This window comes from Gopherus evgoodei, chromosome 4 (assembly GCF_007399415.2).
Source record: "Gopherus evgoodei ecotype Sinaloan lineage chromosome 4, rGopEvg1_v1.p, whole genome shotgun sequence".
In the NCBI taxonomy this organism is placed as follows: Eukaryota; Metazoa; Chordata; order Testudines; family Testudinidae; genus Gopherus; species Gopherus evgoodei.
This window is the reverse complement of record NC_044325.1, coordinates 137,463,228-137,480,694: the sequence shown is the minus strand read 5'-3', so window position 1 is coordinate 137,480,694 and position 17,467 is coordinate 137,463,228. Positions and strand designations below refer to the sequence as shown.

Below are 17,467 nucleotides of genomic sequence, written 5' to 3'. Positions count from 1 at the left end.
GTTGGAGAGAATGCACAACTCTTGCGCTGGAGAACAGGGCCTGGCCTGCCAACGTGCCTACATTTCTAGAGACATGCCCTTGCAGCCACGGTCCCCCTCCACGCCCAGTTCTAAACAAGCCTCGGGACTCTGGAGAGAAGCATGCAGGCCCACTGAATATCCCTGACACAATAGGTTAGATCAGGAGACAGTGGAAATGAAAGTGAAAGATTAGGGTGCAAGGCCAGCTTTAGGAAGTGCGGGGCCCAATTCGAACATTTTCAGCAGGGCCCTGGCAGGGATGACTTAAAAAAAAAAAAGTGGAAAAAAAAGCCTTTCATTTATTTCATGTATTATTTACTTTCCATAACTATATAAATAATAAAATTATAAATTATGTACATTGCATCATATATGCTGTTGATTGGTTATTAATGACTGCTGTTTCACGTGTGGGTCCCAGCTGCTCCCTGCCCACCTCATTGAAGCAGGTGTGCAGGGTTACTGTCCTGGAACTGCAGGGCAGCAGTGGACATGGGGCTGGCTGGAGGCAGGGCAAGGGGTGCAGGGCTGGTTGGAGATGGTGTGTGGGGCGGGCTGGCTTCAGGCAGGGTCGCAGGGGGATGCAGCAGAGGTTGGCAGGGCTAGAGGCAGAGACTGACTGGCTTCAGGCAGGGGGGTGCAAAGGGTTGGCTGGAGACAGGGCAGGGTGTGCAGGGCTGGTGCGGGCAGCAGTGTGTGTGGCTGGCTGTGGGCAGGGCCATGGGTGTGTGGCAGGGGTTGACTGGAGACACGGCAGAGGGTTTGACAGGAACTGGCTGTGGTAGGGGGAGTGGGGCTGGTGTGGGCAGGGCAGGGGGTGCAGCAGAGGCAGCTGGAGCCCCAGCTCTTTAAATAGCCCCCAAGCTCCCTGCTATCCCAGGGCTTTGGGGGCTATTTAAAGGGCCCGGGGCTCCCCAGCTTCTACCCTGCCATGGACCTTTTAAATAACCGTGAGAGCCCTGGGGAATGCATGGGGGTGGCGGGGCTCTGGTGGCTATTTAAAGGACCGGGGTGGCAGAGGCAGGCAACTGGAGCCCTGACTCTTTAAATAGCCCCCAGAGCCCCACTACCCCAGGGCTCTGGAGACTATTTAAAGGCCTGGAGCTCCATCCGGGAGAGTGGTGCCTCGGGGCTTGCCGCACTCCGGCCAGGGCTCCAGCTGGGGGGAGCGGGGCTTGCTGCGCTCCGGCCAGGGCTTCGCTCAAGGGAGTGGGACCACGGAAGACCCCTGAGCAGATCGCAGCCAGGGACCCACAGTAAGTTTAAAAAAAAAAAAAAAGTCTAAGGCGCGGGGCCTGATTCCTGGGAATTGGGCGAATCGGCCTAAAGCCGGCCCTGTTAGGGTGGAGAAAGAAAGAAGACATGCTGGAGGTGGAGACAGGCAGAGAGGGGTCAGTTCAGGTTTGTTTACACACAACTTTACAGGGAGATTTAGTTCAAGGGCTGCAGACACATTTATTGATTTAAAGCGGGTTATAGCTGTTCAACTTGCACCTGTAAATTTACTGACACAAGACAAGGCTCCAATTGTAAGAACATAACAGCCATCCTAGGTCAGAGACCAATGGTCCATCTAGCCCAGTATCCTGTTTCTAACAGTGCCAGATACTTGAGGGAATTACTAGAACAGGGCAATTATCAAGTGATCCATCCCCAGGCATCCAGTTCCAGTGTCCAGCAGTCAGAGGTTTAGAGACCTCCCAGCCCATGGGGTTACATCCCTAGCCACCTTGGCTAATAGCCATTGATGGACCTATCCTCCAGGAACTTACCTAATTCTGTTTTGAGTTCAGTTATTCTTTTGGCCTACAACATCCCTTAGCAACAAGTGCCACAGGTTGACTGTGCATTGGGTGAAGAGGTACTTCCTTTTGTTTTAAACCAGTGTTTGGATGCTGAACTCGCCCAAGAGGAGATTTCACCCACACAGGCTAGTGGAAATACTAGTGGAAGGCCAGAGAAGAGCCTGCAAGGGTCTAGAAATGGGCTATTAGGCCATCCCTAGCCGAACACCAGGGAGTTTTCAGGGGGTTGTCTGCTTACCCCATCCACAGCCCATTTTATACTAGAATGATCCTAGCTCCGAAGTTCTGTGCATCTCCATGGGGGAACATGCACACAGCAAATGACCGGCTCTTTCCCACCATTGCCTTAAAGAAAGGGGTGGATGGGGTGCATACAGGATCCAAGTCTCTGATCCTGCTTCTCCTTCCCCAAGCAGCAGCAGCAGATTGTCATTAAGGGGCGATACCACTTGAAGGGTGGCATACTACATTAAGGGGCTATACCATTGTGTACAGCGCCTAGCACTGTGGGTGCTTAGGCCCCTACACTAATACAGATAAATGAAAGCAGGGACATAGGCCCAGTTCAGCTGAGATTCCCTCCCTCCAGGGTATTTCACATGGGTCTGCTCACTCCCCACTCCCTTTCCTTCTTGTCCACGGTGTCTGTCTGCTCCTCCTATACCACCACTTCTCTCCCCACCTGGCCAGTTGCCCCCCCCCCAATTGCTAGGCCCCCAATAACATTCTCCCACCCCTCACACAATAGGGTCTGCTCTCCCCACCCCCTTGTTTGATCCCACCAGTAAGTTTCCCACATGACCCCCATTCCAGTTTTTCTCCTCCTCCCCCATTTTCCCTCCAGACCTGCCCCTCTCCCCACAATACCAGTTCCCTATTCTTACCTGGACCTGTCTACCAGCAGGAGAATGAAGCAGTCGGTCCCAGAGCTCTGTTCATGTCTGGTGGGCTGCTCCTGAGATACCATGGTGGAGGGGTGAGTGCAGTGACTGCAGGGGGTACAGAGGGCTGGCAGCAGGGGTGGCTCTAGGAATTTTGCCGCCCCAAGCACAGCAGGCAGGCTGCCTTCCACGGCTTGCCTGCAGAGGGTCTGCCGGTCTGTGGGAGGTCCGCCAAAGCCACGGGACCCAGGGGTGGCTCCAGGCCCCAGCACACCAAGCGCGTGCTTGGGGCGGCAAGCCGTGGGGGGTGCTCTGCCAGCGCCACGAGGGCAGCAGGCAGGCTGCCCTCCACAGCTTGCCTGCGGAGGGTCCGCTGGTCTGCGGGAGGTCCACCGAAGCCGTGGGACCAGTGGACCCTCCGCAGGCAAGCCACGGAAGGCAGCCTGCCTGCCATGCTTGGGGCGGCAAAATTCCTAGAGCCGCTCCTGGCGGGACCAGCGGACCCTCTGCAGGCAAGCCGCGGAGGGCAGCCTGCCTGCCACCCTCGTGACGCCGGCAGAGCACCCCCCGCGACTTGCCGTCCCAAGCACACGCTTGGTGTGCTGGGGCCTGGAGCCACCCCTGGCTGGCAGCGGTGGGTATGTCTAGCTAACAGAATGTTGCCATGCGACAGGTTCTACTGCCTTTTTCAAAACCACCCTGAGATCTGTAGCATTACACACTTCCTGGATTGGCCAGTCCTCATCTATTCACCGGCCTGGCATTGGCATGGATGTATGCATGGTGATTGTGTGCACTGGATTTATCTACACTGTCTGTCTCACTCGATCTGCATCCATGGAGCCTAAATAAAAAAGATCTCTCAGTCCAGGGCGATAGTATCTTTTCTGAGGAGGCCTCTCCCGCAGGATTCCAGGGCCAGCAACTTGGTAGCCTGTCTCCAGTAGACTCAATGCAGATGGGGATGCTCTTAGCTCCACTTAAGGTTCTTAATTTTCAAAGGGGGGTGGTAGGTGGGAACGAACAAGCAGACAGACTCTCAGACTTCTGACATTCATGGTCAAAAATGGAAAGACTCCCTCTGACATTCAGAACGTGAGTACCAATACATACACTGCTGGCTTGGTTGCGGTCTCCTGAAGTAAATGATGACCCAAGATTTTGTAAGAAAAACACTTCTCTGATCAATAGGTCTTGATATTCATTTAAACAGTGATCTGCTTTTTCTCTCCCATCTTACAGTTGGGGAAATCAAGGCAAGGAATATGTAAGTGCCTTGCCTCTTGAGGATGACGGATGGATTGTAGTGGATTAACAACAAAAAAGCACCCCTTACCCAACAAAACCCCATCACCAGCAAGCCAAGAGGTTATAGAAAATAGCAGGGTGATAATGGCGTTAGACTGGATCCATATCTGGGTTCACTCCTGGCTCAGACACAGACTCTCTGTGTGACTTTGAGAAAGGAACTTCCTCTCACAACCCCCACCCATTTGTAAAATGAGAACAAAGATAGTCCCTTTGGACTTTAGGCTCTTTATAAGGCTCTCTCTTTCTTTGTATACGTACAGCACCTAACGTAATGGGGTTTGATCTCAGGGCCTCTAGTCAATGCAATGATACAAAACAACAGACAATAAAAATACCAGCTCAGGAACTGTGTTGAGCCAACCCATGAACAAATAATTTTAATGGTTTTCAGCAGACCCATAGTTTTGTAGGAGCTCCACTGTCTCATCTCGCTGAAGTTGGACAGATACAGTAAACACAACAAATATATGATACAACCCATCACAGCTGGATTAAAAAAATACACAAAAAATATAATACATAAAAAATGGTTTTACATTGTGGACTGACACAGCTCTACAAATGGTGACCATAACCCTGGTAAGCTTTACAAAGTCTTTAAAAAAATAAAACAGTACTTCATGTGAAATTCATAAATATAATGGGGGCGGAAGAAAGGAAGGGGCTTGGTTATTGATTAAGAGTCTCTGGGTACCTGTTTAAGTCCCGTTACGGGAGAGCCAAGCACTTGGCATCTCTGCTGCTGTCCCTTAGGGGTGAGCGGCATCCGGGCTAACGGGCAGCACGCGTGTGTGTATTTGTGTCCGCAAACCAGAGGTCAGAGGGCGTGTGAGACCAGCCAGGGAACTAGGCAGCGGATCTACTGTATGATGCTCTGAGATTACAAGGGAGGGAAGGATGCAGACGAAGGGCTAAGAAACATAAAACAGTCCAGTTTAAGAAGAGATTCTTTCAAACGGGGCTCTGGCCCAGTGCGGGAACAGGGCAAAAACAAAAGGAGGGGTGGGGTTGGGTTGGGTTTTTATAAAGCCCAACTCGGGTACCAGAGCAAACTCCCCTCACCCTCCCCTCGGCGAGGGGACAGGAGCCTGGCTCAGGAGTGTATACAGCACCCTCTCTCGAGAAGGCAGGTTTAGGAAGGGGAAGAGCAGGGGGGCATTGTTGCGTGTCTGCATGCTGACGGGAATGCTTGGAAAAGGGGGTGGGGCAGGGGCTGAACCTCAATTCCCAGAGTTTTAGATCTGCGAGTGAAACAAACAAACATGCTACATATAATAAACCCAGCCAGGTCTCCCCACCACTGTAACACGGGCACAGAAAGGGAGAGTTGCCTGGGACTATGGGGATTCAGGATTCTCCCCCTCTCGAACTGCATAGACTGCAGCTCCCCGCGCCTCCTCCTCCCATTAGAGCTACTCCAGCTGTTCCCTACCCTGCAGCTAGAGGTGGGCCGAAGCGTCCAGACATCAGTGCGCTCGGCCTTTGAGAATCAGCCACCCATGACTGAGTCTTCTGAGGAAAGAAGCTTGTGCCACTGAGACAGCTACTCTCCCAGCACTATCACCACCACCACCCATGCCAAGGGGGACAGGGAGCCTGGGACATTTGCTCTACCCACCCAAGGGGACTGGGGACCAAGGCTCAGACTAACTCGGGGTGGAGGGATGGCAGTCTTGGGAGCCTCCAAACGCCTTCGCCCTCAATTCCACGTACCATCAGTCCTTAGAACTTCAGCGCCTGCGGTTTGCTCCCCACCGCCGCTGTGTATTCTCTGCAGTAAGGTATGTTTCCTGAGCTAGTGCACTGGGCTTTGCAGTATTACTGCTCTGGTTCCGACAGGCCGTCCCGTCAACGGTCCCAGTGGCTCCTCAGGCTCACGTGGGCACAGGAGTGTCTGTCAAGACTCCCTGGGTAGGTGTTTCCAGGACACCCATGGGTGGCACCAATTTCAATGTTACTAGAATAGTTCAATACGTTGTACTCGAAAAACTCTGACCAACAGATGGTCTCCTTCACGGGTTGGAAACCTGCTCCCTCTTCACAATTCCCTCAGTGCTCCTGACAGTTCCTCCTGTCACAGAAACCCAGGGCTGCCATATTGGATTCCCACACGGCAGCACCCAGGACCGCCATATTGGATTCAAAGGCCCATAGCTTGGCTGCCTGCCTACCTAGCTAGCTATGCAATAACTGTGCACCTGGCCACCAAGCAATGTCTGGGCATCTAGTCATCAGAACAACATGCTAATCAATCCCTAGCTTGAGTGGGGGAGATAGAAAGGAAGAAGAAATGGGTCAAAACTGAAGATTGAGCCCCTTGAAAGTGAGGCTAAGTCGGCTGGGAAAGACAGGGTATGAAGCAATGAAATGTCAGTCTCCATAACATCCCCTTCCCCTCCCTTCTGCATCCTCAACCCAGCACTGATCTTCTCACTTTCCTCCCAGGAGGGAGGGCGGAAGGCAGCAATGAAATGACAAGCCATTAACCCACCAGTTTAGGAAGCAGCACAATGCAGGAGGGCTCACATGTCTGTGAGATCCCCCTTTGTCCCCCTTCATTCGGCGCAGGCCCCCTCCTGAAGACAGAGAAAGGAAGAGAAGTCTGCAGAGTGATGGGGAGGAAGGGAGAGGATCCTAAGGACAGTTGCTCTCTTTCCACTACATCTATGCCACTTACATGCATCAAACCCTTGAGATCTGCACAATCCCCGTCCGTCTGATATGGCCAGTCTCTTCCTTCAGGCACCATCTCAAAGACCCCTGCTCTCTTTGGGTCCCTTTCCAGAGATCTGCAGTCTCCTAGGAGACGGACATTTTTCCAGCACTGGGACCTCCCCTTACAGCAGCCTCGCTGGGATCAGGCCTACAAGCTAATCTAGCTGGGCATTAAGGACCCCATGACTCCAGCCACTAGCAGGCCCATCCATTCCCCCTCTTTGTGCTAGCAATCTCTCTTGCTCCAGCCTCCGCCAACTCACTTGCCTTAGTGAGAAAAGAAGCAGGTTCCACTCCTAACTCCCTCCTGCAGTACCACCTCCTCCCTGAAACACAGCCCCAGATAGCTCTCCCCTCTTAGCAACAAAGTTCACAAAGGAAATCCCTATTTCCAGCAACAGGCTCAGAGCTCCTCAGTGGAAAAGCCACGTCCCTCAGCGGGGATTGGAAAGGGCATAGGAGAGGCAGTTCAGTGTGAAAGCATGCTGGGAAGTGCGTGAGGCTGTGGGAAGGGCAGATGGGGCAAGGGAAAAGCTTAAACCGAAAAAAAGTCAGACTGAAAATGCTAAAGAGGAAGGGATGGGAAATTTACGTATGTAAATTAGGGTAGGAAAACACAATGCTGTTGCCATTTCCCTATTACTTACTATTAAGCCACAAATGAATAATGAGAGGAACACTACTGAGTAAAAACCCCTGGGCCTAAGCCTGGATGGTGCGGAGAGCCCAACCTCCTACTGACTTCAGGGGGAGAAGAGGACACTCATCTTTTATTCTGCTTTGTTTCAGTAGCACTGAGTGGCCTTAGCAGGGCCCCACTGTGCTAGGTGTTGTACAGACACACAGCGCTGGGGCCTGGATTTTTACAAAACCCCAGACAAACATCTTTCCCAGCTAATAACCCCGGAGGTCGTTCAAACCAGATTTTTCCACACTCAGATCCATTTTGCATCTTTTTGTTTTGCTAGTTGTCCTGTTCCTGCATCTGAACTGACACTATATGCGTCAGTTTCACTTTGGTTTCAGTCACTTTCACAAGGCTGGGCTGCAAATGCTGCAGGGGCAGGAGAGTTCAACCCCAATTCAAAATACACTCCCTTTTTTAAAAAATACGTATTTTAAAACCTAATTTTAAAAAAATTATGAAAAAAATGTTACCATTCAAGTTTGGGCAACTCTCCCAACTGCCCCTTTAAATTACAAATCCTAAAATTTGGATCTTCCCTACCCAACAGTGTCTCTTTAAGGGTACTCCAGCCATATCAGCACCTTCCATTTTGTCACAGTCACGTAGCCAGATTTCAGCCAATGCGACACCCCTGAAGTCCAGGGAATTGTGTGGTTTACACCACCAGTGGCTTTGACTAATGGGGATAATGGGAGGTGGGTTATAAGGTACCAGTGTGGTGGATGGGTAGACCCCACTCCATTGCCTGCAGAAAGGAACGATCAGGAAAGCAATGAGGGTTGGTAGGGAAAGTTAATACCCTGCTAAACTGATCTTCTGGCTTTGGTCTAAGCTTTTCCTGTGTCTCTGCCATGAAGTCAGATGCCAAAACATCAGCAAGAGTTGTTTAAAGCTTCCAGTCGCTTGGGATGTTTGAGAATTTCCTGGGTGATCCCATCCTTTCCCAGCCCAGGGACTTCCCCATGCAGCCCAGCTGGCACGTAGCCCTCTCAGACTGCCTGAGTACAGACATTGTACTACTGTCTCCATAGCCTCTGAGAGCTCTTTTCTCCAGCGGAGCCCCTTCCTGTCCCTCTGCTACCCTCCGGTCCTCCTTCCACCTGCTCTGACCTCCCACAAACAGCCATGCACTTAGGACCCTCTTCTCTCAACTGGCTCAACACATGCTCCAAGGTGATACACCAACACTCCCAACATCTGGGACACTGCTGTGGGACCACCGCCCTCCCGCATGAGCCATAAAGCTAGGCCTATTGTTGTGGTACCTCCATAACCACAGCTCCAGGGACAGTGTTGCAGGATCACTGCACTCCTGAAACAAATACAGCACTCAGTGCCATTGCTGTGATAACACGTTTTACAGTCACCATTCCCACTTGCAACTAACTGACGGGGACGTTCCACACAAAGACCTGACCAGCGTCTCTGGGGGCTATGCTGGCTTTGCACACAGCCCACTGCAGAGTAGGGCAGAAAAATTCTCCCTTTCCCTTGCCCGATTCCAGACCAGACCATGTCTTGTTTGATAAACCAGGCAGCATCCACCACTTTCCATCCCATTCTGAAAGGCCATTTCGGCACCACCCACTCATCAGAACGAAGCCAGGCAGAGCTGGGCCGGGGCGCACGATCATTTATATCTGAGCAAGGAGATGCATCTGGGTATTAAGAAGGGGTTGCCGGTCTATGTGGGAACATGCCGCTCCAGGACGGCATGCTGGGAAAGGCACACAGGCGGTAGGCATCAGCAATGACGAAGGCCAAGTCTTTCCCCTTCCAGCTCTGGATGAGCCCTTCCTTTCGCTCTATGGTTTCTTTTTCTTCCTTTTTTTTTTAAAAAAAATTGTTCCTAAGTAGAAAACATCTTTGATTGTGAGTCAGTCTTTTTGGCTTTTCTTTTTCTCGTTTTCAAAAGACTTCCGCCGAGGCATCCTGCACGGGCAGCTTCTCCGCAAAGACCTCTCCCACCCACGCCCCGCCCATCCCACAGGGCCTCTAGTCTTTGACCAACTTGTACACGTGGTGCTGGGCGCCGTGCTCGCTGGTGGATACCTCAAAAACAAAGGCTATACAGAGCAAGGTTTCCTGGGTATCCCTATTTGTAACAACCTGGGTGGACAGGAGAGAGAGCAGAGTCAGGAGAGTCCACAGATGGGTTCTGTCAAGTATCAGAGGGGTAGCCGTGTTAGTCTGGATCTGTCAAAGGAGTAAAGAATCCTGTGGCACCTTATAGACTAACAGATGTTTTGGAGCATGAGCTTTCGTGGGTGAATACCCACTTCATCACCCACGAAAGCTCATGCTCCAAAACGTCTGTTAGTCTATAAGGTGCCACAGGATTCTTTGCTGCTTTTACAGATGGGTTCTGTGTTACCTTGTAAGGCCGTTTTACCATGTGGATGATTCATTTTACAGATTTGTATCCTCTAGCTACACACACACACACACTCTCTCTCTCTCCCTCCCCCTCCCTCCACTGGCTTGTACCTCGTGAACCCACTTATCCCAGTACAACGTAGATGAAATCTAGAGCTGGTGCAAACTCCAAACTTTTGTTTCATGGGACATTTGACACTTTGCAAAAACAAATATTTTCAAAATCTCCCATGAAACAGAAATTCTGCCCCCAAAAAGTAGTGTTGGAAAAATTTTGAAATTTTATTTCAAAGTGAAATTTTTCTTTAGAAATTTATATTATTTTAAAAATGTTTTTATATAATTTTTTTTACATTAGTTCTGATATGACATGTAAGATTCTACAATGACATGATGTCAGATTATGCTATGACTTGACATATGATGGCAGATTTTACACTACTACTACACGTCATGGAATAACGTACAAATGATAAAAATCTACAAATAAACTCATTTCAAAACAAACATTTTCAAAAGAAATTTCATTTGGAAAATAAATTTTCTGGGGGAAATGGCATTGAAATCTACATAATTTCTCAAAAATTTTCAGTTTTGTCTAAACAGTATTTGTTTTGATGGAAAACTCTTTTGAGGACTATTTGGTGACCAGCTCTAGTGAATTACATGTCACGGGGTACACAGTTGCATATATATTTATTAATATGGGTGTCTCAATAGTGTCTATTCACATTACATTTTTACTGTAATTTATACACACATGCACTTTTGAAGGATAACATTTGTGTGAATAAAAAGAGATTAACACCCTTCCGCCTCTCTCCTCAAACTCTCTCAAAATCCCTATGAGATTTTGCCTCAAACTTTCCCAAAAAGGTCACCTTGGCACAAGATGTGGCCAGTAAAAATTCTAGGTTCTAGGGAACCTGGTTTGATAAGGAAATAGCTTTGAAAAAATTAGAGCCTGTTTTCAAAATGATTTTAGGCACCAACTTAAATCACCTTAAACAAGCCTGATTTCCAGCGGGCAGGTGCTCAGCACTGTCTGACTATCAGGGTTCTTTAAGGCATCCCAATGAGTGCACCCAGAATAATGAGTCACTTCTGAAAGTTTAGGCCCTGGTCTATAATGGGGGGACATCTTCAGTCTTAACCTTGAGGGGGAGGGGATTTGCACCTATATGCAACAAAGGGTGGTCATATGACTGCAGTCATCAGCAAGTCATGCATCATTTATGCATGGTGAGCCTGGAAGTGGAGAATGGGGATGGAAGAAGGGAGGAAGGAGGCAAGGTCGGGTACCTGCAGGATGGTGAAATTCTCCAGGACGCTGTTCATCATGTACTTCTCCGGGAGATGCTTCAGTTTGTGGATGAAGTTGATCATGTATTCGCACATGGGGGACCGATGGATTCGATAGACGAACCGGCCATTCTCCAGCCGTGCATACTCTGTCTGCAGGGGAATGGATCCAGGTGCTCAGTGTTACTACACAGTTAGCACATGGCTGACATCAGAGAGTGCAAGGGAGCAGGCAGGAATAAGAGCCTGCAGGATGGAGGATGTAGGCAGCAAACACACTGGGATCTGCAGCAAGAGCCTAAGCGAACTGGGATAATATCACTGCAGAAGGCTGAAATTTACTAGCTCAGGTACTAGATGCGTCTAGATCTGTTTAAGGAACATGGTCTTCTCTAGCAGTTTTCATCCAGCTATTTCCACTCAATCGTGCCCTTAGGCTGTTAGCTCTTTAGGGCTGGATTCTGTTAGCATCTGGCACGTTTTACCTGTGACACAGCACCGCACGTTCCTATGGTAAATAATAATGGCACAGATCTCTATTATTTCAGCTTTGAAACCCCAGGGAGGTAGGTACCCTCTCCATTTTACAGATGGAGAAACTGAGGCACAGAGGGGCAATGACACAGGGAGCTAGCTGCAGAACTGGGAATGGGATGCAGGGGCACCGACTCTTAGACCCCTGCTCTTGCCAGTCTTGCTGTCTCCTGGAGCCAAGACCAGATCCCAAGGAGGCCTGACTCTCCACCTCATGCTCTAGCCACTAGCCCACACTCCCTCACAGGTGTGCGACTCACCTCTACCTTCTCGACGACTTGCTTCCCAAAGGAGCACACCTTGGTGGAGACGGTGACGGTCATGTTCTCTGCACTGCTGTACTGGCTGCTCACGCCATAGAAGGTCCCAGGACCGTCCTGGATCGTGCTGTTCAGATCCGCCTAAAGCAGAGGGAGAGGGAGGATGTTACCAGGAACTGAGCTAAGCTTTGGCTGGAGGCAGGAAGGTCCAGAATGTGAAGCTCTGGGGGACAGGGACCTGGAGGTAAAAAAAAAAATACAAAAATCACTGATTTACAGAAATACATCTTTCTCCACAGACTGAATGCACAGAGAGCACTTCAGCCCCTCCTGAGACGCAACCACGTCTGGGGAGAAAGACGGCAGCTGTTGGACAGCGTGCAGCAAGAGCGCACGCTAAGTTAGGACAGGAAGTGGAGAATACCATATAAGCTACTGCAACCCAGCAGGCTGGGCAGAGAACTGAGGCAGGATGTAGTTACCCCAGCTGGAATTTGGCCAGGACATCAGAGCTAAATACCTCTGTTCTTGCAAACACTGCTGCCGGATCTTAAAACCAAGGTCCTTACCCTTGGGGACATTCCCATCTCAGGAAGACACAGAATGGACAACTTTAAGAGGTCAGAAAGCAGGAGACAGACCAACCCACCCTGCCCCAAACCAGGAGACTTTTAAAAGTGTGTTTTGGTCAGTCTTGATTTTTGAACGCGCGCGTGTGTGTGCGCGCATGCGTGGATGCACAAGTGCAATTAGTGCTGCCAGCTCTCCCAAACATACAGAGAAAGGAGATTTTGGCCCCCTGTGGGAGATCCACTGGCATGGAGCTTCCAGCTTCTCTCAGCCTCCACTCATTAATTTCATGCCTCTCCCGTCCCCACAGCCTGCCCCTCCTCCAGCCCAGCAATTAATTTTGTGGCCCTCCTCTCTCAGCCCTCACATCAACTCTGCTCTCCCTGTGGCTCCAGAGGTTCTTCTTCTCCCTCTCCTGGGCCGGGAGGGGGGACTGGAATGGGCACCTCTTCACTCTGTTGCCAGGCTGGAAGGGGGATATGATTCCAGGGGCTCTTCACACCTCCTCTTCCCAGGCCTGGGATTGCAGGCAGGGAGGGACAGAGAGCAGCCTGACCCACTGCTTACGGGATGAGGGACTGTCTCCCTCCTGTGCACCATCGGCTGTGCCAGCTATTCCCTGCCAGAAGCACGTGGCTGGGGCTGAAATGGCAGCATTGAAGACGGTACGTCCCTGGGTTGAGCAGTGACGTAGAGGGAAGAGCCCCCTCCCAACACAGCCCCCCTCCTAGCACTGCACTGACTTGGGAGGGAAGCGGGTCCCTCTTCTGACTCATCCACACCTGTTCCTGCCATCTCTAGTGAGCCTGGAAGATCTCCCACCCAAGCCTGGACCCAGCCCAAGCTGGTGTGGCTTGTAAAAGACAGGCAGGATCACCCCGCAAGTGATATGGCTGATAAAAGCCCCTGCATGTCTGTCCACAGCTGCCAGCTGCCAGCCTGGCTTCTGGTGGGGAGCAAGCTTCTTCTGGCTTGACTCAAATCATCGTACAAACAGGGCTGCCGGCTCCTGCCCGTCACGGTGTGCGGGAGCATTTGGGAGGGGCTCCAGAGGCACAGCTGGGCATTGGCAGGGGTGTGTGCACTGTTCTTACCCAGAACTTGACAAGGAAGAAGGAGTTCTGGGGTCCTCTCTCGTAGAGCTCCTTCAGGCCCCCCTTCTTTTCGGGGAACTTGTCATAGATCTGGCGGATGTCCACAGCCTCCAGCAGGGGGTCACTGTACGAGGGGTTCGTCTGCCCGATGTGCACGAAGAGGTGTTTGCTATACTGTAGAGGAAACAGAAAGGGTCAGCATTGTGGGAGCAGTCATCGGTCACCCTAGACGCATGCACACCACGGAATCACAGCCACCACGGTGAAGCTGTGTCAGACGCCGGGACCCAGAACCCTCCAGCCTCCCATCACCACCCGGGCTAAGAGATCACAGGGACCTAAGCTACGCCTAGAATCATTCTTCACTCCCCTCTGCTGCACAGGGGCAGCTCTGGGGGACCCCAGACATGTGCTTGGGCAACAATGCTTGGTGCTAAACAGCATAGGAACAGGGGAAATGACCCCTCTGATCTCTGGGACCCCCCTTCCCCTTAAGTCTGGTTGGAAGGGTGGGGTGGGGGTTCCGAATTCCCAGCGCCCCCCACAGGATTACCGTTTCAGCATCCCGCGGCACCTCCATGAACGCCGAGTACTCCAGGAGCCGCAGCTTGGCGGAGGCGATGGTGCGGTCCTGCCAGACGGGCACGGCCGAGGCAGCCGGTGGGAGAGGAGCCAGGGGCTCGTAACCTAGAAAGGAGATGGAAAGACCATCCAGCAAGCCATGGGATAACCCCCTATCCCTTAGAGCATCTTGGGGCAGCTCCAGGAAATCTGTGCCTGCAACGCGCACGCGGAAAACGATCTGGCGGGTCTCAGCAAGTCCAGCTGCCCTTTCTCCTAGCCGCCGCTGGCCTTGTTTCCTACATTAACACAGGTCTAGATGGCAGGTTTGCTGTGCATTGAGTTGATGCGCAGTACGTAAGCTGCAGTGGCAGCATGTGCATGGACAGTGGTTTCCATCCACATCATTGCACACACACGACAGCTTGGAGTGCCGTAAGTGCGGGGCATTCGGAGGGGACCTCCAGGCTGGCTCTAGAGGTGTCATGCAAGGGGGCTGCCAACCCCCTTCCTCGGGGGCCTAGTCCAGCACCCAGTAGGAGGTGGCAGACGCACACCTCTCTCTATGTGGTCTACCACTAGAGAGGGACACGGAGCCACACTGCGTTAGCATTGCCAGGAAGCTTCCCCTGGCATACAGCCTGGTCCGACTCTCAGCCTGCACATGCTCCCTTCGGATATGTGAGACCCACACCAGCTCCAGATCAAGTTCTGTGTGTTTAACCCCTTCGCTTTTTCTGTGAACACTGGGGGTAAACAGAGGCCTGTCCCACCAGGGACATCCTTCACTCTCCCATCCCTAACTTTTGGGGACAGGGGCTGATGGTTATTTAAATTACACAAACACACAGCACCTAACACCACGGGGCTTTGATTCCTGATTGAGGTGCATAGGCACCACAGCACTGTCAATAACAATCACCTTCCCTTCCCTATGAGTAGTGGTTCCCAACTGGGGGTACGCATGCGCCTGGGGGTACGGAGAGGTCTTCTGGGGGTACGTCACATCATCTAGCTATTTGCCTAGTTTTACAACAGGCTACAGAAAAAGCAATAGTGAAGTCAGTACCAAGTAAAATTTCATACAGACAAGGACCTGTTTATACTGCTTTATATACCATAAACTGAAATGTAATACTCCATATTCATACTCCAATGATTTATTTTTATATATATATATATATATATATATATATATATATATATATATATATATATATATATATATATATATATATATATATATATATATATATATAAAAACATGAGCAAGTCGGCCATTTCTCAGTACTAGTGGCTGTGACAATTTGGTATATTTATGTCTGTCTGATTTTGTAAGCAAGTAGTTTCTAAGTGAGGTGAAACTTGGGGATACGCAAGACAAATCAACCTCCTGAAAGGGGGACAGCAGTCTGGAAAGGTTGAGAACCAATGCCTTAGAGGATCGCTGGTCTTGGCTAACAGCCCTTCCAGGATCTGTTGTGGCTAACTGGTCTTCCTGGCTAATCAGATTATTGTTTGAGAGATGGGAGATTTCCACCTGTGTTTCTGGCTCAATATATAACAATGATGCTGGCTGGGTCACCCACGGGGATTGAAACTAGGACTTCTGGAGCCAAGATCATTCGCCTTTACTGCGTGGGCTAAAGAACAGACTCCCTTACCTTGGAAGCAGTAATAGACACACTAACCTCTACACATGGTCTAGCCACTAGGGAGCGATAAAGAGCCACGCTGTGTTAGCTGGGTTACATTTGGAAAGGTGGAAGGATCAGTGGGTGTGCTGGGAGGCTGCTCTATTTCTGAGCACACCGGGTGGCAGGCTGTTGCTGATAACAGAATTAAACAGGGCAGGTTCTCGTCCCAGCGGACTGAGGAGACTCAGGATCAGGGGCAGTCTTGGGAGCTTTGCACCCTGGTGAATTACAGACTGTGATGTGGAGGTGACACCCTAGTATCTGGGGCTTGGGGCAGGTGGGAGACCCGTTCTCCAGGACTGGTAGCTGGGGTGTCATCTCTGATGCAGAAGAGACAATTCTGCCCTCAAGTGTGAATCCCGGGGGCAGGAGATGACGGAAAGAGGAGGAAAAAGCCCCCCAGAAGTTAGCGCTCAGGTGGCCATAGCAACACGAACATGCACATGAGCAGTGAGCAGAAGCTGGGGGTGGAGCCTTCATCTGGAGGAGGAGCCACGGGCATTAAGGCAAGCAAACAAATATTTCTGTGCCTCCAAGAGGCAAGGCACTGGCAGAAATCTGGCCACCAGTGAAAGCGACCCACTTACTGGCTAGTGATGGAGGCATTGGTGGCTGGATGGGGTAGGCTGGTTGTGCAAATGGTTTAATGCTGAAAAACAAAGTGCATCGTTAGGGAAGTTAATGAGAATCTCGTTTATAAAGCGTACCCACACCCCATCTCCTCTCCGTAGGAAGCTGATGGACACTTCCTGGACAATTAAGACAAGAACATCGATACCCAAATCCATGGTGTGTGCCTGTGCGCGCACACACACACACACACACAGAGACCAGCTGCTAATTCTCAGCTCCCTACATCTGCCTGCCCCGCTCTCTCCTCTCCAAATGAAGAGGCCTTCTGCGCTCCTCCCACCACTCTCCACCACGGACTGGGATACGTCCCATCCTCCCTCTCTGACACATCCCCTTAGTATAGTACAGGGGTCAGCAACTTTTCAGAAGTGCTGTGCCGAGTCTTCATTCAATCACTCTAATTTAAGGTTTTGCGTGCCAGTAATACATTTTAATGTTTTTAGAAGGTCTCTTTCTATAAGTCTATGATATATACCTAAACTATTGTTGTATGTAAAGTAAATATGGTTTTTAAAATGTTTAAGAAACTTCATTTAAAATTAAATTAAAATGCAGAGCCCCCGGACCGGTGGCCAGGACCCGAGCAGTGTGAGTGCCACTGAAAATCAGCTAGCGTGCCATAGGTTGCCTATCCCTGGTCTAGTATAAATGCAGCTCATCTGGAGGCCCATGTTCTCAGTGCACACAGCAATCAGCCAGACACCAGCACTGGTCGGACCCCAGAGATCATCAGGACCAAGTTATTAGCAGCGAGATGTTGGTGGATCATTGCCACAGCCTCAGGCCAGAGATACAGCAGTCCTCCATCCATCAACACACTCAGCACGGGCAGTGGCCAGGCAAACATTCCCCACCCCCCACCCCAGAGGAATCCACCCCTGGTGGTAGAGGGGAGTTCTACACCCAGGTTTCGGACCCTCTCCTGACTACATGGGAGCTGGCTCTATGAATGAGGTTGTTCTCCACACGCTGCTCACATGCAGTCTTAAAAACGTGCACACCAATGATTTGCCTAAGCT

At 50.8% G+C, this 17,467-nt stretch overlaps 1 protein-coding gene across 5 annotated transcripts in view; it reads right to left on the bottom strand.

Annotated features, from left to right (window-relative positions):
- Nucleotides 1-4,369: 4,369 nt before the first annotated feature.
- TEAD3 (TEA domain transcription factor 3) overlaps nucleotides 4,370-17,467 on the bottom strand; it is a 57,596-nt gene continuing 44,498 nt past the window's right edge. For all 5 annotated transcript variants that reach the window (XM_030561276.1, XM_030561277.1, XM_030561274.1 and 2 more), the window contains 6 exons: nucleotides 16,403-16,464; nucleotides 14,111-14,244; nucleotides 13,558-13,731; nucleotides 11,894-12,034; nucleotides 11,100-11,252; nucleotides 4,370-9,530 (listed from right to left, as the gene is read on the bottom strand). In XM_030561276.1, coding sequence (XP_030417136.1) covers nucleotides 9,417-9,530; nucleotides 11,100-11,252; nucleotides 11,894-12,034; nucleotides 13,558-13,731; nucleotides 14,111-14,244; nucleotides 16,403-16,464 — 778 coding nt within the window. In that variant the 3' untranslated portion in view covers nucleotides 4,370-9,416. The remainder of the gene's footprint in view (nucleotides 9,531-11,099; nucleotides 11,253-11,893; nucleotides 12,035-13,557; nucleotides 13,732-14,110; nucleotides 14,245-16,402; nucleotides 16,465-17,467) is intronic.